The 21012-nt window shown below is 43.4% G+C and overlaps 1 protein-coding gene across 1 annotated transcript in view; it reads right to left on the reverse strand.

Annotated features, from left to right (window-relative positions):
* Positions 1–2366: 2366 nt before the first annotated feature.
* Positions 2367–21012, reverse strand: part of npc1 (Niemann-Pick disease, type C1) — a 30021-nt gene continuing 11375 nt past the window's right edge. The window contains exons 5-25 of the mRNA XM_023977658.2: positions 20575–20742; positions 19316–19565; positions 19087–19169; positions 18580–18950; positions 18107–18333; positions 17770–17870; positions 17233–17335; positions 16892–17081; positions 16347–16529; positions 16091–16205; positions 13451–13578; positions 9156–9290; positions 8909–8998; positions 8609–8799; positions 8199–8314; positions 7886–8015; positions 7463–7648; positions 5629–5860; positions 5320–5433; positions 4594–4756; positions 2367–4282 (exon numbers count right to left, since the gene is read on the reverse strand). Of these exons, the coding sequence (XP_023833426.1) occupies positions 4200–4282; positions 4594–4756; positions 5320–5433; positions 5629–5860; positions 7463–7648; positions 7886–8015; positions 8199–8314; positions 8609–8799; positions 8909–8998; positions 9156–9290; positions 13451–13578; positions 16091–16205; positions 16347–16529; positions 16892–17081; positions 17233–17335; positions 17770–17870; positions 18107–18333; positions 18580–18950; positions 19087–19169; positions 19316–19565; positions 20575–20742 (3359 nt within the window). The 3' untranslated portion in view covers positions 2367–4199. The remainder of the gene's footprint in view (positions 4283–4593; positions 4757–5319; positions 5434–5628; positions 5861–7462; positions 7649–7885; positions 8016–8198; positions 8315–8608; positions 8800–8908; positions 8999–9155; positions 9291–13450; positions 13579–16090; positions 16206–16346; positions 16530–16891; positions 17082–17232; positions 17336–17769; positions 17871–18106; positions 18334–18579; positions 18951–19086; positions 19170–19315; positions 19566–20574; positions 20743–21012) is intronic.

Consider the following 21012-nt stretch of genomic DNA (forward strand, 5'->3'; position numbering starts at 1 on the left):
CGTTACAGACCCCAGACAGCACTGCAGGTGGACCTGTGTGTGAATCTGATCCTCTCCACAGGCATTTCACTATACCCGCAATAACATCTGCTAAACACGTATGTGACCAATAACATTTGATTTGAGATGACTCTCTAGTCCCACTGTTCCACTCAGTCTAGTTTGGCGTCAACTGAGCCCGGCTGTAACAGAAAACCAGTGACGCAAAACAACAGGGTATTAAATGTCTCTCTCACCTTACTTATTAATGTACCCTTTAAAGTGATTCAGCCCAAGTGATTCAGTCAAGTGGAAAACATGGCCGGAAATTGAACCCCAAGGAAAGTGTTGGCAGCAATTAAGGGCACTCAATGACTTATTAGGGGTACTTTGGAGAAAGCCAAGGTGTTGACAAGAAGTATGTGTATTTTCATGAACCAGCTTTGAGAGGTGTTGCAGAATTTGCTTTGGATTCCTGGTAGGCGACTAGCAAGAGAGCAGGACATCGTCCTCTGTATGCCCTTATAATCATGTGGTGCTTGACTAAGTATTTTAGAAAGCATATGTCGTTGTGACAGTAAGGCGTCATGGCAACGCATGTAAAGCAAAGGGACCTCACATGGCGGCAGGAGCTGATACAGTAAATGTCAATTTACTGTATGCCTTCTCTTAAAGTCGCCACTTCAATCTCTACATTATTTCACATTAAATATTTCCGCTGCGGCAAGAAACGCAAAATGACTTGTTTAAAAAAAAGAAAAACCCATTCAACTTGAGGAATGTAATAATGTACCATGCCAGTATGGTAACTGGTACTGCACAGTTAGCCTTCTTACTCTTTGTGCCAGTAGAACATTTACATCACATGCTTTAGTTTAGTGGGCTGCTGCTGCCATTTTAGCCCACATTTCTACTTTTATTAACCATTTTCTGCTGTTATAAACAAAGTAGTGTAATATGGGTTGACTCTCTTTCCTTAGAATAATGACTCTCAAAGTACATAATGTACATTGAGGTCAGCAAATCATATTTTATCATCTATCTAGCGCTGGTGACCAATTAATGAGCTCATTCACTCATAAAACCATATTGATTATTTTATGTTTCATTCAATGACGATATGAGGCCTCACGGGGAATGGACAGTTTTTCCAGGGATTGATAATCCAAGGACACAGTCATCCAGACCAGACAGACAGACAGAGGCCACAGCCAGAACTCAGCCTGCCTGGCTCCCCAGTGCAAACTGAATGGATGAAAAATGCTGTACTTGAATATCTGCAAGATACAGCAACCTTGCACCTGATAGATAGTAAACTACAGTATAGTATGGTTGCCGTTCATAAACATTACCTTGATGTTTCACGGCTATATTCATATTCTCATTTATTAAGCTGATTGAGGGACAGATGCTAAAAATAAGCAAAAGCATGATGGTGTAATGTACAGTATCTGACATTCAATAATTCAGTGTAGCTGTCTCTATTCAAATAAACAGTTGACATAAAATAATGCAAAACCTAATCTCTGGCATTCGATTTGCAACCTGGAGAAAACCAGCAATGGCAAATCATCTGTACATGACAGCCATATTCTTATTCATAGAACAGCAGTGTCTGGGTCAGGTGAGGGGTCCAGGGAGAGGTGAGCCACACAGGGCTTACATAAACCTCCCCAATTCTCCCCTCCCTCTGTTCCACTCTCCTACATAGACTAATATATACATGTTCTCCTCCGACCCTCTCCTGCCCCAGCCAGGGGGAAATTTATATTTTAATCTCCGCCAGATTCAATGAACAGCCCAAACGATGAGAGAGAAAATGGATGAATAAATGATGAAGTGGCAGTTTGTATGACAAGGCTGTTAAAGCACTTGCCAAGTCAGGACAGAAAGGGAGTTGACACTGTTGCAAACCATCAGTCCTCGGTTTGGCAGCCGATTCCAGTTAGGATATTATGTTCAATGTGGGACATGGAAGTAGACACACTGTGGGTGAAGTTCGAAGTTCATATTGTTAGAACTGGTTGTTGGGTTTTAAAATACAGGAAAAATAGGAATAAAATCTTTAAAATACTCATGTCTCACAACCACAAGACAGAAAAAATAAACGCGAGCCCTCAAATTGGCAGTAAATGTAAAGCATTGAAACTACCATGTTAGACCACATCCACCTGAAGTGAGGAAATATTGCATAACAACCACTGTAGCCTTACAGACTGATGAAAAATAGGTCAACACCATTAGTCGGGAGAGGTAGTTCCAGACACAGCAGACAGCTACTATGATATCTGGCTCCACAATGTGGTCACTTTGTACATAACAACCATCAACCATAATAGAACATCTATTCTATTGTGTGAGGTTACTCAAATAAGACACACATAAGATATTAGTAAGTGATTTATTTCCCCCCCAAAATCAGAGAAATCTATAGTGGTGCATCTTTTCTGCAACACCACTAGGAGGTTCTACTGCACATTACATTTCATCTGTCAAGACCGAGTTGCAATGCAGCCCACACATTAAAATAGTTAAAAATTAAGATTTTCATTCAAGACTGGTTACAATATTACAACATTGTGCATCTCCTTTCCAGCACCAATGCGCAGCATTGTCAAAAAGCATGTCTGTCTGTCACAAACATTTAGAGCCACTAGTTGCCCCATAATAACCATTACGTTAATATCTAGGCTCAACCTTACATTCTGAATTACTACAGACAACTGGACACTACCCTTAACTGTAAGCAAAAACATCACTTCAAAACAGGGAGTCAGCCCAAGCTCACTACAATGTCAAKAAAKAAAAAAAAGAATAACTACTGTACTCCTTGGCCTAGAAAACCTCCGTACTTAGACTGAGCTCTAGGCCCGTATTCGCTGATCTAGGAACAGTTCTGCTTTTTGGATCATAATTAAATAGACAAGGGGACCCTGATCCGAGATCAGCACTCTTACTCTGAGTTGCTTTGTGAATACAAAGCTGTCACACAATATTGTTATTATAAAATTACCTCAATCCAACTGGTAAAGTGTTCAGTAACTGTACAACCATAGAAATATAAATTACAGAATTATAGTTATTGTGTTTGTGTGGATTACCAACACATCCAAGGTACATTTTTTCTTTAAATATTTTTGCATTATTAGTTACATTACAGTGTAAATCGGTACAGTATACATCAATGATTCGTCATATCAAATAGCTATTCTCAGAGAAGTCAACCTTTGCATATATTATCACTCTTTACACATAGTATTTAGCTAATCCCAATTTTTAAAAACACTGTCTGGTTTCACAACTATTGATCCCCAAAATAAACTAAAGGGTAGCATCGGTTTTATTATCTAAACTAGAAGGTTGTGGGAGTTGAAGTTTCTCCTAATGTCACACTGCTGACTTCCTGTGTTGAGAGAGAAAACAGTATACATCATCGTATTGCTGTTTATGTTGATTTAGGGGGATATTCTAGGTTACTGAAATGAGTTGTGTTCATTTGGCACCAAACGGGAAAAAAAGGGACAAAAACAGGGAGGGACTACCTGGGCCCATATTGACAAAGCGTCTTCAGAGTAGGAATAGTGATTATTTTGTTTTGACACAAAGCTGCTACTCGCTGTTTATTATCTATGCATAGTCACTTTACCCCTACCTACATGTACAAATTACCTCGACTAACCTGTACATTGACTCGGTAGCGGTACCCCCTCAGTATTGTTATTTTAGTAATATTTTCTTAACACTGCATTGTTGGTGAAGGGCTTGTAAGTAATCATTTCACGGTAAGGTTGTATTCGGAGCATGTGACTAATAACATTTGATGATTTTGATCTAGGACCAGCTCCCACCTGTCAACGTAATCCTATTCATTGTGATCTAAAAGGCAAAACTGATCCTAAATCAGTACTGCTACTCTGAGATGCTTTGTGAATACAGGCCCTGGACTTCAGTTGCAAAACATTTGCCACTGTGTGCACTATTGCATACCACCCAGAATTGTCCTTGAGAATTAAATTGGCGAAAAGAAGCACTTGAGAAGGCCTCTGACAGACACCCCACACTGTTATTCCTGAGTTGCATCCCTGCAATACGCTGCGTAGTGAATGGTTGATGAGTGTGTCAATAATCATAGAAACAGCTGCTCCTGTCGCACTGAGTCACCCCACAGTCTCTCCCAGACCAGACAGACTGGTTAGTTGGTTCATACCATTGTCCTGTCTCTAGAAGTTGAGGAGGCGTTCCCTTTCTGTGCCGGCATAGCGTTTGTTGGCTGCAAACACCTTGGCCTTGTTCACCGAAGGACCTGAGGCGAGAGACAGATGGTGTCATTTTTTCAAAGGCATAATCGTTAAGGACTCTTGGGAGGCAACCTCCTTCCTATTCCATGCAGTGTAAACATAGACATACAGACAAACTGGTACTTACGGTGTTGAGGCACAACATACTCCGGTGTTAAGCAAATATGAATTTCAGGGCACACTTCCTTTTGTTGATAGAGGGTGCTAGTGAGCTTACAGAGAAGTGCTATAGTGTGCTGTTCGGAAGGGGAATTATATGTGAGGTGAAAGGCCACACATTTACACACAAACCACACCCTACACACACTATGCGTACCTGCGTAGCTGAGCAGCACAGGGAGGAAGATGAGTCCGTGCGTGGCCCCCAGCAGCACCATAGCCAGGTACATGCGGAAGTAGAAGATCTGGAAGATCTGGGACTTGGATAGAGCCAGGATCAGGATGCCTCCAAACTTAGTCAGAGTGATGCCACTGAACACCTGGGAGAAGAGGAGCCATGGTTTAGTTATATTCTGCTGGTCAGCATTCCCTCCAGTCAATAATGAGTAAAATAACCAGTTTCTAAAAACCTGAGTAAAACAAGGAAGTAATTTCTACTTTTCTAGATATTCCATTCAAGCCAAGAATTAAATTTTACTCCACAGTTCATTTTGCAATAATTTTTTACATGTCAGATATACTGCTATTTCAGAATTATTGGACAAAGGATGAACTAAATGCTTTTTCTTAAAAAGAATATTCAGACATTGAGCCATTTCTATGGACAGAATACAGCGTGCCAGTCTGTGGTGAACTACAAGAGTAGAGCTGAGGTGTATTCATTAGTCATATTCCGTTGCAAAACATTTTGTCTGGTGCAAATTGTTTCGCAACCTGAACAGTTTACCGTTTACTCCAGATACTACAAGGAAACAAACAGAACACAACATGGAGGGACCTACCGGAATTTGTCCTATCGAAACAATCGTTTTAGTTGCAAACCGTTTTACAGACTAAACATTTTGCAATGGAATCGAACTAATGAATACACCCCTGTACTTACTGAGCTGCCCATGTGGGCCAGAGCCTCCTCAGCCCTCTCCACCCTGGTACTCTTCACACTGATGGAGAAGGCCCTCACTATGTGACTGCAGAACTCCACAGAGATACCACAGCTCTGCAACACACACAAACAATTAATAAACTGGGAATACTGGGCTGTGTCCACAACAAAGAGTTTTCTGCATCCTTTCTGCATCCTTGGTGGCAAAATGTGGCAATAAAAAATGACTACCAAAACAACCCAGATATGCCAAGTTATAGGATGACATGATTTTAAAATCAGCTGCTATCAGCCCGTTTCTTCACTCACCATGACAAGGTTGACGAGGGACACAGCGTTGAGGCTGATGTCCCAGAGCCACATGACCCCGAACATGTTGACCAGGATCATGGCGATGGTGATGCTGACCAGCACTCCTGACCACAGCTCAAAGCCCAGCAGCACCGTGGTAACCACAAAGATGGCCGCCAGCGACACGCCCAGCTGGAAGACCGTGTCGTAGGCTATGGTCAGGTACTGCTCATAGAACACGTAGAACACACTGGAGGGAAAACAACGGGTACAATTGAAGACTAATCTAATTCAACATGACTGTATTACAGGATGTAGAAAGCTACATGTTGTGAAGTGTGTATTTAAAAAGGAACAACATTTATTGCCCTAGTTGTGGCCACTCAAGACACAACATTGTTTTTGGACCAAGAAGCAAATCAAAAAACAAAACAGGGCAACTCTTTGACTGGCCAGAATACATACAGATTTCATCTTTCAGACTGGCCTTTCAAATCAAATTGTATTAGTCACATGCGCCGAATACAACAGGTGTAGACTTTACAGTGAAATGCTTACTTACGAACCCCTAACCAACAATGCAGTAAAAAAAATTAATTGGGATAAGAATAACAAATAAAAGTAACAAGTAATTAAAGAGCAGCAGTAAAATAACAATAGCGAGACTATATACAGGGGGGTACCGGTACAGAGTCAATATGCAGGGGCACCGGTTAGTTGAGGTAATATGTACATGTAGGTAGAGTTAAAGTGATTATGCATAGATGATAACAACAGAGAGTAGCAGCGGTGTAAGAGGGGGAGGGGACAATGCAAATAGTCTGGGTAGCCACTTCATTAGCTGTTCTGGAGTCTTATGGCTTGGGGGTAGAAGCTGTTTAGAAGCCTCTTGGCGCTTCGGTACCGCTTGCCATGCGATAGCAGAGAGAACAATCTATGACCTAGAGTGGATGGAGTCTGACAATTTTTAGGGCCTTCCTCTGACACCACCTGGTATAGAGGTCCTGGATGGCAGGAAGCTTGGCCCCGGTGATGTACTGGGCCATACGCACTACCCTCTGTAGTGCCTTGCGGTCGGAGGCCGAACAGTTGCCATACCAGGCGGTGATGCAACCAGTCAGGATGCTCTCGATGTTGAAGCTGCAGAACCTTTTGCGAATCGGAGGACCCATGCCAAATCTTTTCAGTCTCCTGAGGGGGAATAGGTTTTGTCGTGCCCTCTTCACGACTGTCTTAGTGTGCTTGAACCATGTTAGTTTGTTGGTGATGTGGACACCAAGGAACTTGAAGCTCTCAACCTGCTCCACTGCAGCCCCGTCGATGAGAATGGGGGCGTGCTCGGTCCTCCTTTTCCTGTAGTCCCCAATCACCTCCTTTGTCTTGATCACGTTGAGGGAGAGGTTGTTGTCCTGGCACCGCATGGCCAGGTCTCTGACCTCCTCCCTATAGGCTGTCTCATCTTTGTCTGTGATCAGGCCTACCACTATTGTGTCATCGGCAAACTTAATGATGGTGTTATGGCCGTGCAGTCATGAGTGAACAGGGAGTAAGGGAGGGGACTGAGCACGCACCCCTGAGGGGCCCTGTGTTGAGGATCAGCGTGGCAGATGTGCCACAAAACCAGTTCTGCCTCCAGGACAAGACTCATGACAATAAACYACAATTATTGTCAACCTGCAAGATTTTACCAGTGACTTTTATAGCAGCAGGTAAGCCAGTGACACTGACCCTTTGCAGGAAAAGCCTCACCCTTTTAAGTGAGGGTGATATGGAAACAACACTGGAGCAGATAACTCCTATTTGAGTGAGATAACAGGAATCCTTAACTAACATAGGAGTTAGCCTAGTTTACCTGTAGGGGAAGACTTTGTGTCCCATGGCGGTTGTGATGTTGTCAGCCAGCACGCGGGCCATCTTCATGGCATCTATAAAGTCAGGTGAGTCCTTGAGGATGGTGTGGTAGGTCATGAAGTAGGTGGCCCCCACAGACGTGTCGTTCCCCTTTAGAACCACCGCTGAACTGTAGGCCGCGTGACCACTACAGGACCACAAAGACCAAGTTAGAGACTTTAGGAATTTCAATTCCCTTAAACTGAATGATTCATTTGCAAATGTAAGCGTTCATAGACAATTATATCAGAGCTGTGGTGAAAAGCAAAAGTGAAAAGTAAAGATTCAGACGAGTGGTTTACCGTCAACTCAAACCCCACATCCAATATTTCTCAATACACAATCCATTATGAGCTATACCTGGATTGCCAGACACAATAATTACCCTTTCCCACACTTGACATTGGGGTTGTCTGACAGGAACATGGGTAGGAACTTCATGAAGTCCTGTTCCGTAGGCCTCAGCTTCCCACTGGGGGTCATGGGGCGGCAATGCACACACAACGTGTCCACCACTGATGAGAGTAGACAAATAGGTACTTCAATACAATATTTTTATAACATCAAATTACAAAGAAAATTGCAGAATGCCCCAGAAGAGTTGTAATATCTTCAGTGTGTGTGTGTGTGTGTTACCTGAGGCATTGCAGAAGGCCCCAGAAGAGTTGTAATATCTTCAGTGTGTGTGTGTGTGTTACCTGAGGCATTGCAGAAGGCCCCAGAAGAGTTGATATATCTACAACAGGTGGACTGAGGCTTGATCCAGTCAAAGTAATCATCCAGCCACGACGACGGGTTGAATCCTATAGTGGTGCTGGGGSACAATAACATGGGACAGTATTTGATCCTTTTCTATTGGAAGATATTCAAGAAAGTCTCATAATTCCTTCAAACAAGAAGGTATTTGTCAATGAGTTCACTGCTATAACAACAGCAGCTAAACCCAGAGTTCTAGTCACCCTGTTTGAGCTAGACTGACTCCACAGCATAATACTGATGTCAACATGCAGTCCAAAGGTAAAAAGAGTGGAGGGGAGGGGGGGGTTGCTGTTGCTTCACTCACTAGTTGCTGTAAGGGAGGCGGTGTGTGAGTGTGTGTGTCACTCACTAGTTGCTAATGAGAGATGCTGTGTAGACCTGTTGGATCAGAGAGTTATTGTTGCAGCCCACCCCTCCACACACAGAGTTTTGTCCCTCCAGACTCAGGTAGTCATGGCCGTCCTCCACCACGAAGTAGACCGGCGGACCCGTGTGGAGGTACGTACTCAGGTTCTTAAAGTAGTCCAGCACGTACGAGTCCTATAGGATGGGAGATTCAATAGAGAGATGTCCAGCATGAGCCAATGTATCAAAAGTCATTAGCCCACTGAGTGGGGCTGGTGGGGTTAGCCGTACTAGACATACTTACATCAGGCATGGAGAGCTTCTGGTCCAGTCCAATCTCTACCTTATTGGTGACAGCAATACTGAAGGACAGCAGCCCCACAAACACAGCCACCTGTCCAAGAAGAGGAGACATTAAAGACACACTATGGACATTTAGTAGCTAAATGTTTACATCAATTGTTGGCTTAAATGCTGGCTCTATTGTACATTTACATTCAAATCTGAGTACCAGCACTCCTTGAGGATGAAGAGGGCGTAGATGTACTCACCACTATGGGTCTGACCCACTCCTTGAGGATAAAGGGGGCATACATATTCTTGAAGAAGCGGAAGAGGAAGCCATCAGTCTTCTCGTCCTTGCCCTCTGGCAGCTTCACACAGCACATAATGTCCAGACGATTCTCCTGGCAACACAACACGTTCATTCTTGAAGCACAAGAGAATGATACAAGTTATTGCGCTAACGCTAGTCAACAATGGCTCCAAAAATTACCTTCAACTTCCTTCAAACTGCACACAGAGACATACAAATTGTATCCATGAGTTTCTCAACCAGTTGAAAGCATGTGAATGCATCCAACTGGTATTTATAACTTCACAACAGGTAAATTCCAACCTCCCACGTGGTTATGAATGCAGGAGAAGGCCCCAAGGACCCAATTAGTAAAACAAGTATTGAGAATTTACTTCCATATTAGACAACTCCAGTGTCTTTATCTGAAAGAGCTGAAAAATCTGGATCCCTACAAATCAGCTGGGCTAGAGAATCTCGACCCTCTCTTCCTAAAATGATCCGCCGCCATTGTCGCAACCACTATTACTAGTCTGTTCAACCTCTTTCGTATCGTCTCAGATTCCTAAAGATTGGAAAGCGGCTGCAGTCATCCCCCTCTTCAAAGGGGGAGACACTCTAGACCCAAACTGTTACAGACCTATATCCATCCTGCCTTTCTAAACCCAAGTGAACAAAAAGATCACCGACCATTTCAAATCCCACCGTACCTTCTCCACTATGCAATCTGGTTTCCGAACTGGTCATGGGTGCACCTCAGCCCCGCTCAAAGTCCTAAACGATATCATAACCGCCATCAATAAAAGACAGTACTGTGCAGCTGTCTTCATCAACCTGGCCAAGGCTTTCAACTCTGTCAAATCACCGTATTCTTATCGGCAGACTCAACAGCCTTGGTTTCTCAAATGACTACCTCACCTGGTTCACTAACTACTTCTCAGATAGAGTTCAGTGTGTCAAATTGGAGGGCCTGTTGTCCGGACCTCTGGCAGTCTATGGGGGTGCCACAGGGTTCAATTCTCGGGCCGACTCTTTTCTCTGTATATATCAACGATGCCGCTCTTGCTGCGGGTGACTTTGATCCACCTCTACACAGACAACACCATTCTGTATACATCTGGCCCTTCTTTGGACACTGTTAACAAACCTCCCAACGAGCTTCAATGCCATACAACACTCCTTCCGTGGCCTCCAACTGCTCTTAAATGCTAGTAAAACTAAAATGCATGCTCTTCAACTGATCGCTGCCCGCACCCGCCCGACTAGCATCACTACTGTGGACGGTTCGGACTTAGAATATGTGGACAACAATAAATACCTAGGTGTCTGGCTAGACTGTAAACTCTCCTTCCAGACTCACATCAAGCATCTCCAATCCAAAATTAAATCTAGAATCAGCTTCCTATTTCGCAACAAAGCCTCCTTCACTCATGCTGCCAAACTTACCCTCGTAAAACTGACTATCCTACCGATCCTTGACTTCGGCAATATCATTTACAAATTAGCCTCCAACACTCTACTCAGCAAATTGGATGCAGTCTATCCCAGTGCCATCGGTTTTGTCACCAAAGCCCCAAATACTACCCACCACTGCAACCTGTATGCTCTRGTTGGCTGGTCCTCACTACATATTTGTCGCCAAACCCACTGGCTCCAGGTCATCTATAAGTCTTTGCTAGGTATAGCTCCGCCTTATCTCAGCTCACTGGTCACCATGTTCTCTGCTGCCAATGACTGGAACGAATTGCAAAAATGACTGAAGTTGGAGACTTATCTCCCCCTCACTAACTTTAAGCGTCACCTGTCAGAGCAGCTTACCAATCGCTGCAGCTGTACACAGCGCATCTGTAAATAGCCCATCCAACCACCTACCTCATCCCCATATTTGTTATTCTTCTCTTTTGCACACCAGTATATCTACTTGCACATCCTCATCTGCACATATATCACTCGTGTAAATTGCAAAATTGTAATTACTTCGCAACTATTGGCCTATTTATGCCTTACTTCATTTGCACACACTGTATAAAGATTTTTCTATTGTGTTATTGACTGTACGTTTGTTTATACCATGTGTAACTCTGTGTTGTTGCTTTTGTAGCACTGTTTTGCTTTATCTTGGCCAGGTCGCAGTTGTAAATGAAAACTTGTTCTCAACTGGCCTACCTGGTTAAATAAAGTTGGAATAAAATAACAAATTAAAAAGTGACATCAGTGCACTGCTCATTTGAAGTAGGCTGTGATGTTCATGCTAGCTGGGCATGTCATGGTAATAATGAACCTGGGAGTTAATAGTGACAGAGAAAGCTGACAGATACTCCAGCAAGCCAACCCTACCCTAGTCCTGTGAGTCATCACCAGTCCTTACCACCGTCCTCACCAGTCCTCTCAGAGGAGCAGCAAATAGTGTGTAAGCATTTCTGTTTTTTAATCCCCAACCAAACTCATCTCTTAGCACACCTTCTGCTTCTGAGTCACCCCACAACCCTCCTCACCAGGCCCTCCGTGACCGGTCTGGAGCGTGAAGTCACGAGCTCTACTGGTCGGCTACAGCATAGCAACTTAGCGGTGCTAAAAGCCCTGGTCTGCCCTAGAAAGCCTATGTACATTACGATCGCCAGAACGGCTAAACAAAACTTGTAGACGGACATTTTGGGCTCTAAAATGTATTTATTACAATCATGTTTGATCCCCATAGTGAATTATTTTAAAGTTCAAAGGATCACATGCTGACACAGACCAATCACGGGCCGGCAGGCTACGAGGAGGCTCCCGCCCTCATGCATGTGCACATAAGGGTGTGTTTTGTGCTGCGCTTTTATCCTCTGTCTAGTTCAAACGTTATCACGTTTAGTGTTCTCCATGGTTAAGTCTGTCCACCATGGTTAAGTCTGTCCACCATGGTTAAGTCTGTCCACCATGGTTAAGTCTGTCCACCATGGTTAAGTCTGTCCACCATGGTTAAGTCTGTCCACCATGGTTAGTGTAGTTGTATATACCTATTATAATGTGTGATTTTATTGCATTTTATCCTGCTGATTTTCTTGTGTATGTAAAGTGAATTTGGATGTGGTGAAAAGCTCTTAAAATCAAATGTATTATTATCCAGATGAGAGCAGAGTCAACAAGCCTGTCAAGTGGAGATGGAGATGCTGACCAACGTCTATGGGGCTGACAGAGGATGAGTGTGGAGAACAGAGGATGACAGTATGACAGGGTTTAAGTGCCTTTGAACGGGGTATGGTAGTAGGTGCCAGGCGCACCGGTTGGAGTGTGTCAAGAACTGCAACACTGTTGGCTTTTTCAAGCTCAACAGTTTCCTGTGTGTATCAAGAATGGTCCACCACCCAAAGGACATCCAGCCAACTTGACAACTATGGGAAGTATTGGAGTCAACATGGGCCAGCATCCCCGTCGAACGCTTTCGACACCTTGGAGAGTTCTTGCCCATAAATTTTGGGCTGTTCTAAGAGCAACTCAATAGTAGGAAGGTGTCCTTAATGTTTTGTCCACTCAGTGTACATCATATGTCTGTCTGAGGTCATTCTTTATGATGACAGTTGCACAAATGATAAAGAAGTCTACAAACATATAAAAATACAGAATCGAAATAATGTATGTGTAGTCCACTCTTTTCTCATGGGGTAATCCAATCTAGCCTAACCGAGTTGGGATGGGTTGTTGTGATGGTAGCCCATTCACTTTTCATTTTCCGGTGGAAGGCCCATGGCCACAAGATACCTAGACTAGATAGGGTACTTATTAACTTTGCGCAAATTTGAGTTTGATTTTACAATGCGAGTCAACATGCCGGCATGTTCTGTATTTAACTGTACTAATCGTCACTCGAAAGACTCTAATCTTAATTCTTCCAATAAATCAACCGGAATTCTGATTATCATAGTATTTGCTGTCCGTTTTGTTTTCCAATGTTAACCTGGCTAAACCTGGCTACGTTCTAGGTAACAGTGAACTTTCAAATTAATCTTCGGATGCAAAGGTTTAACAGTAGGCTAGCATCAGGTTCATATACATTAAAACTAGGTTGACTCTCTCTGGCAGGATGAAAATGACTACGTCGACCATGATCCTTTGCTAGTTACAGCCACTTTCACCATGCCCCTTAGTGATTTTTTTGTGCCATTTAGACCTATTCAGCAACATGGCACGCATCAAATTCAAATACCTCCGGCTTCATGCGCCATTGGGAGTTTTCCCATAGTCACGTCAGCACTATCACTATTTACTGGTTGTAATGTCCATGCGCCTCACCTCCTGCCTCTTGGCGTCCAGGCCCAGCAGGCTGACGAAGCAGCTGATCTGTAGCAGAAAGTCAATGAATACAGCTAACCCAGCAAACAGGGAGAAGGTCCGCACCGCTGGCATAGTGGATAGGGCCCCTGGAGAAGAAAATAGTAGTTAACTCATTGACAGAGCTCCAGACTAAAGATTGTGGTTACAAAACATTTGCAGTCAATACTGAAATCCATAGAAAGGCCCTAGCTGACATCTTCAATTATCTACATGTAGTGTGTTGAGACATACTACTTGGCTACATTATACAATATGTTTGATTATTGTATAATGTATGATAATTGTAATTTGATGGTTGCTTATATTTGTCCTATTTTAGACATGTACACATGTGTATTAATACACGTGTGAATTGGAAATGTTTGTTAATTTTTTTATATCCCAACTCTCCCTGAGAGACCATGGAGCAATTAGGGTTAAGTGCCTTGCTCAATGGCACATCAACAGATTTTGCACCTTGTCGGCTCAGGGATTCGAACTAGTAACCTTTTGGTTACTGGCCCAACACACTAACGCTAGGCTACCTGCCGTCCTTAGTATGCCAAGTAGTGTGTGTCAACACTAGAGGCGTTAAGTGATTGAAGGTTACAGGTAGGGCTGTAGCGGTCACAACATTTTGTCAGCCGTGATTGTCAAGCAAATAACTGACGGTCTCACGGTAATTGACTGTTGATTAACATAAACACATTTAGCACCTCCTAGCTTCCACACACAGCCTACAAGCCACTTGTAGGCTACATGCAGATTTTTGGAACATCTATATTTAAAAAAATACTAATAAATCTATGGAATATAGCCTACACCTCCACAATAAACCCATTATTTATTTTAGACCGGTCTAAAGAAACATGATATGAAGAAAATGTAGTCTACTTCAGAAGAACAGAATACTCTGAGTTGTCCTTATGTTAGGTCTTGATCTGGCTATACCATATTACTGTAGGCTACACTAGGTCATTTAGCAGACAAGATTTGCTTAGAATACCGTGGCATTATTTTATAGTAAGAATACAATTGAACAAAGACAAATAAAATAGAAAGGACATTTTCTCCAAACGACATGCAGGTATTCTGTGTTAAGCGATTAACAAAGAAYCAGGTACTCCTATATGCTTAATTTAGAGTTATTTATGTAACTTTAGTTGTGACACAAACGTTGGGTTACATGTTTTGATTTTTAATACATTCTAAGGATGCATGATGCGACTAATGATGATTTGAAAAAAGTTGCATGAACTCTGCTTCGTTTTAAGTGCAGGCTGTACACACTTRATCAGTCTCTCATTCACAATTTGACACGCACTTGATAAATGCCTCAAATTTCTCAGCGGAATCCCCTTTGTGTGGCCATAATGCCCCCTGAAAAAAAGTCTAGACCTTTTGCGGKCAGTGGCRGTTGTGTCCCTGGGCTGAACGTAATAATTATAACTCCCTTCTCCCTGCGTGCTCCGAAGCACCTCTCACTCACATGGCGTTCCGTCACGTGATCGGGTCTTTCTCACAGGCTACCAAGTGAAGACAGACACATTCAGACACTTGCGTCCTTATCCAATTCTGAGGCGCATATTGAAGACATTGGAAGAACTGTCACATTTACTTTTCGTCAGCCAACAAGATGAGTATGCCTAACGAACAGCAAAAGTACTAGCCTATGTCAATCTACCATCCCCCATAGCACAAAAGTTGACAAAAGTTGAGATTTTTTGCTTCCAACCGCCGTGTCTTTGTGAGACGCTGAGTAGGTGAACAGATGATCTCTGCATGTGTGGTTCCCACCGTGAAGCATGGAGGTGGTGTGATAGTGCTTTAATGGTGACACGGTCTGATTTATTTAGAATTCAGGGCACACTAAACCAGCATGGGTACCACAGCATTCTGCAGCAATACGCCACCCCATCTGGTTTGTGCTTAGTGGGACTATCATTTGTTTTTCAACAGGACAATGAGCCACCTCCAGGCTGTGTAAGTGTTATTTGACCAAGAAGGAGAGTGATGAATTATGACCTGGTCTCAACAAAGACACGACTTCAAACCAATTGAGATGGTTTGGGATGAGTTGGATCACAGAGTGAAGGAAAAGCAGCCAACAAGTGCACAGCATATGTGGGAACTCCTTCAAGACTGTTGGAAAAGCATTCCAGGTGAAGCTGGTTGAGAGAATGCAAAGAGTGTGCAAAGCTGTCATCAAGGTGGCTATTTTGAACAATCTCTGCACTTAAATAGCAAATGGAGGACGCTCTCCCATGGTTAATTTTCATACCAGCAAGGCCTAGCCTATAGAAAGCTGATGGGATCCACCTATCAGCTTGCATAGCAATGAAAATTTTGCGCAACATGAGCTCATGGGCTTTTATGAAGTGTTTGATTCGATTTTTGTTACATTTGCATTGATGTCAGAGTGATTAGAGGGTCAATAGAGTATTGAGTACCAGGCAGTTAGCAAGTTTGGTAGGCTACTAATGACCATCAGCAGCAGAACTTGAAGAAGCCTAAAATATCAAAACTAAACAGTGAAGTGGAATTTGACTGCCTTCATGATCACTGGTGTGGCGGTAATATGGTCACCGTAACAGCCCTAGTTACAGGTCATTCTCATACCCAGGAAGAAAGCCACYGTCTCAGAGAAGGAGGAGAGGAACATGCTTGGAGCCACGTCTCCTAGGATACGGCCTATCTGCTGGTGCAGCTCTTCATGAGGCATCCGCTCATCCCTCTGTACAACACAACACACAAGGAGGTAAATACAGTGTGTGTGTGTGTGTGTAAAAACAGAGTCAAAACTGGTATTCAAAACTATGTCCAATAAATCATGGTTAGTGTAGTCAGACAAGCATCAGGCGAGCATAATGCCTACCTGGTATGTCTGTACAATGATGAAGATGTTGTCGACGCCCACGGCCAACACCAGGAAGGGGATGACCTCGATGACGATAAGTGTGAGAGGGATGCCAGCGTAGCTGAAGATGCCCAGAGAACAGGCCACTGAGCTCAGCACGATCACAATGCCCGCTATGCCCAGGGAGATCTTAGAGTCCACCTGGGAAGGGACAAAGACAATGAGTTGCTCACATTTAAAATGTGTCATTTAGCAGACACTCTTATCATTTTTCTGACGTTTGAGTTACTGGATGCATTGTTCATTCCTTCTCAATGCTTTCGAAATTWGTTTTACAAACTCACACCGCAAACGATATGATCTTTGCAAATGAAACAGATATCGTGTTACTAAATGAAATGGTGACAAGGTGAACAGCTGGACAATACACTATTGTAAAGTGTTAGTTGTCTCACCTGTATACATCTGAAGCTGTGGATATGCCCCAGAGCCAGGGAGATGTAGACGAACATCTTACTAAATTAAATAAACTATTAGAATGTCTGAAGTTAGTTACTACTAACCAATACTCTCCTGAAGCTGTGGATATGTCCTAACGCCAGGGAGATGTAGACGAACATTATAGCATAGCTGACCACGACAGTGCTGAGGTCACTTTCGCTCTCACGGTTGATCTCATCCTCAATGCTCCTCTCAGAGTTGAAGGAGATGGTCAGGTTGGGGTTTGTATAGTTCTTCAGGAAGCTGATGAATCTGGAAACAGAGACATGGAGGGTTGTGTTAGTGCAATGGCAACTCATGGCACAAAACCAAACCATTTTTGACTTGTGAAATATGAAATTAATTTAGTCTATACACTAGCATCTGAAGGTTGATAGCTAAAAAGTATGAGCTTATTGCTCACTCTTTCTCCCAGGCCAGAGCTTTCCCCAGCTTGACAGTGTCGTTATGGTAGTTGTTGACAGGAAACGTGATCACTAGAGCTGTGGCGTTGTTGTAGTTGGTTGCTACAGTGGGGAAGAAAGATGCAAATATGTCATGGTCAGGGAATTTGTGTTGACAGTAGACAAACTATAGTAAATCAATACAGAAGATACTGAAGGATAGCATATCCAAGAGATTCAAAGCTGCAAACAGTCCGAGACAGCTAATTACACCCAATTTTACACAGGCCAATTACCACAAAGAAATGTGGTCTCTCTGCATAATAAAAACTATAAAATCAAACTACAAAACATTTGTGCTTAAACTGACTATATAAAAAGGAGTTATGTAATAAAGTTAAGCATTTTTAGCACTGACAAGTTTTCCCAATTCAAACAAACAAATAATACAATTAAACATACCTACAGAAAAAGCAGCACAAAATAGAAAGGTATATTGCCCACTGACTAGTACATTATATTTATTTGTGTGATGATGTACATGTATCCCCACTCACCATCATAGCCTCCCAGGACCAGCCAGGGGAAGATGGGGCCTCCGTAGGTGCCCAGGCAGGGATCGTGGAGCAGACTGGTGTCGTTGAGGGACGCTGGGGCACTACACACAGGAGAGACAGAGCAAATGCTTTAAGAACTCTGAGGTAATATACACAAATCTATGACTACTATTCACCATTTACAGCTATGAGTATATACTTGCTGAAGGGAAATGAGGAGCAAGAAAGTAGTTGAGTTGAGAGTAGGAGAGGAACTCCAACTAGTATAACCTCATGAATTCAGCAGCATTCCCCAGATGCAGACGTCACTAGAGAATGTGTTCCGAGGGCCACTCACCTGACACAGTAGAGGAAGTGTGTGTGGTAGTCTGCGTAGACATAGAACTCATCTCCTATGCTATGGTCCAGCTGTTTGTGGCTGTTCTGGAAGTAGTTGAGAACACTGAGGATGGTACAGTTGTCGTTGTATGGGGCCAGTGGGGCCAAGCAGATATCCTTTAGGGTCACCTTCTGGTCCCCGTATGAGGCCACTATGTTCTCTATGTCCGTCTGGAGATCCAACACCTGAGAGATGAGCGATTGTGGAAAATTGAGAGAAAAACAAAACTAAAGCTATAAAATGTCACATCAGAACTAAGGCAAGGACCAAAGATGTCTTCCTGAATTGGTCTACAAGAGAGCGAATATATTATTGGCTCGCAGATAGCTTGAACCAAATGTCCACAACTAATAATCCCATTGGTAAATGCTACAACAATTCCATCTGAAAGTATCAATCACCACCCAGCCAAGTTCCTCTACCTAACCCACCTGGTGGAGGACGTCCTTGTCCAGGGGGGCTCCGAAGGGAATGGCAGCCCCCGCGGGGTACGGGGAGTAGGTGGATTCTGACTGCAATGTGGTGGTGATGATGAGCTGCTCTGCCCTGAAGAAGGGTCCAAAGTGGCTGTCAAAGTAGTCCTTCTCCTGCCTYGCCTGGCTGCTGGGCGAGGACCACAGCTCCACAGGGTCCGTGGTGATCTTCATGTAGACCAGGCCCCCTGAGCAGGCAGCCACTATGATCAGGCTGCCCAGGATGACCATGAGGGGCTGCCGTACGCAAAACGAGCCCCAGCGGGTAAAGAGGTAACGCAGGGCGTGCTCAAAGTGCTCGCCCAACGTCTCGCCACACGACGCATCCACTGAGAGAGAGAGGGAAGACAGGTTACAGGTCAGATCGTAGCAAGAACAGGTTTGTAGGTGTATCTTACTGAATATTGTGCCTGGTTATTTTCCAAAATGAGACAGAGTCAGATCTCATGCCAAATAAAAGAGTACCTTGATCAATGCTGTCATTGTTCAGAGAGTGAGGGTTATTGCTGTCCAATATTGGGCCATACTCAGACTCAATTCTCCTTTTTCTGAATAAGAAATAAGAGAAAGAGACAAGCATTACATACTGCTCCAAAATGGCACTGAATAGACAAGCATTACATACTGCTCCAAAATGGCACTGAATAGACAAGCATTACATACTGCTCCAAAATCAGTGCCCCTCAGTTATCACCTGTAGCACCAGGTGCCGATCACGGTTCCCATGAAGACAAGGAGGAAGGCCATGTAGGAGATCCACATGATGATGACCATAGCGCTGATGCCCAGGATGGTCCATGGTGGGGGCAGGGGAGGGGGGACAGGCTGGGGACCACAGGCCAGGCTACAGTCCTGGCAGGAGCAGGGACCAGAGCCATCCTCCAGACCCTCCGTACAGTTGTATGTCTTGTTGTTCATGGGGGTCATACCGGATACTGACACGTCTGGAGAGGTGAGGGTGGTACGAGGATGTTGAGTCATTTGTTGTGATCATTAAAAATGAAAGAAGAAAGCATTAGGCATAAGTACTCAATATTGTGTTATTGTACATATTACAAACACTGAACAAAAATATAAAACGCAACATGTAAAGTGTTGGTCCCATGTTTCATGAGCTGAAATAAAAGATCCCTGAAATAGTCCATATGCACAAAAAGCTTATTTCTCTCAAATGTGAACACATTTGTTTACATCCCTGTTAGTGAATATTTCTCTTTGCCAAGACAATCCCTCCACCTGACAGGTGTGGCATATCAAGAAGCTAATTAAACAGTATGATCATTACACAGGTGCACCTTGTGCTGGGGGCAATAAATGGCCACAAAATTGTGCAGTTGTGTCACACAACAAAGCCACAGATATCTCAAGTTGAGGGAGRGTGCAACTGGCATGCTGACTGCAGGAATGTCCAGCAGAGCTGTTGCCAGATAATTTGATGTTCATTTCTCTACCATAAGTCGCCTCCAATGTCMTTTAAGAAAGTTTGGCAGTACGTCTAACCGGCCTCACAACCGCAGACCATGTGTATGGGGRGAGCAGTTTGCTGATGTCAACGTTGTGAGTCCATGGGGTTATGGTATGGGCAGGCATAAGCTACGGACAACGAACCCAATAGCATTTTGAATGCACAAAAATACCCTAACGAGATCCWGAGGCCCATTGTGYGGCCCATTTTTTTTTTAAGGTACCTGTATTCCCAGTCATGTGAAATCCATAGATTAGSGCCTAATTCATTTATTTCAATTGACTGATTTCCTCATATGAACTGTAACTCAGTAAAACCAATGAAATTGTTGCATGTTGCGTTTATATTTTTGTTAAGTGTAATTTCACAGAGACCAGTGACKTTTTCAAACAGTGAAATGACATATCTGATTACCCTTGTTGGGACATCCAAACCTTGCATGTACAAAGTGCAAATATTCTGTGTTTGTCCATTTAACATAATTTCACCTGAGAAAATAGGGATGATGGTGAAGGGACTCTGTCCGTTGTTGATGTCGAACATGTACTCAATCCAGTTGGTGGCGTTGCAGTCACTGGCATCTTTCCCACAGAGCAGTGACAAGGCCTTCACATTACTGGAGGGAGCCTGGACATCCTGACAAGCATTGTACATGGCTGCCAAGAAAGAGGACCAGAATTATATTAAACACCTTGGCACAGACCAACATCTGTAGCATTAGGTCAACAATAGTTATGCTAGCCAAGGGAAGTGATTGCGTTTTTCGACTCTTCAAGCTGTGACCTTCAACTGCATTTTGACAAATGCAGCACAACACAGGGGTGTTAATCTGACCCTTAGTTACCCAACTAATTGCATAATACAAGGAAATTAATTAGTTTGTAGAAATCTACTTATCAAGATGTTCACTGGCACTGCTACTCGGT

This window comes from Salvelinus sp. IW2-2015, linkage group LG32 (genome assembly GCF_002910315.2).
Source record: "Salvelinus sp. IW2-2015 linkage group LG32, ASM291031v2, whole genome shotgun sequence".
NCBI classification, from domain to species: Eukaryota; Metazoa; Chordata; class Actinopteri; order Salmoniformes; family Salmonidae; genus Salvelinus; species Salvelinus sp. IW2-2015.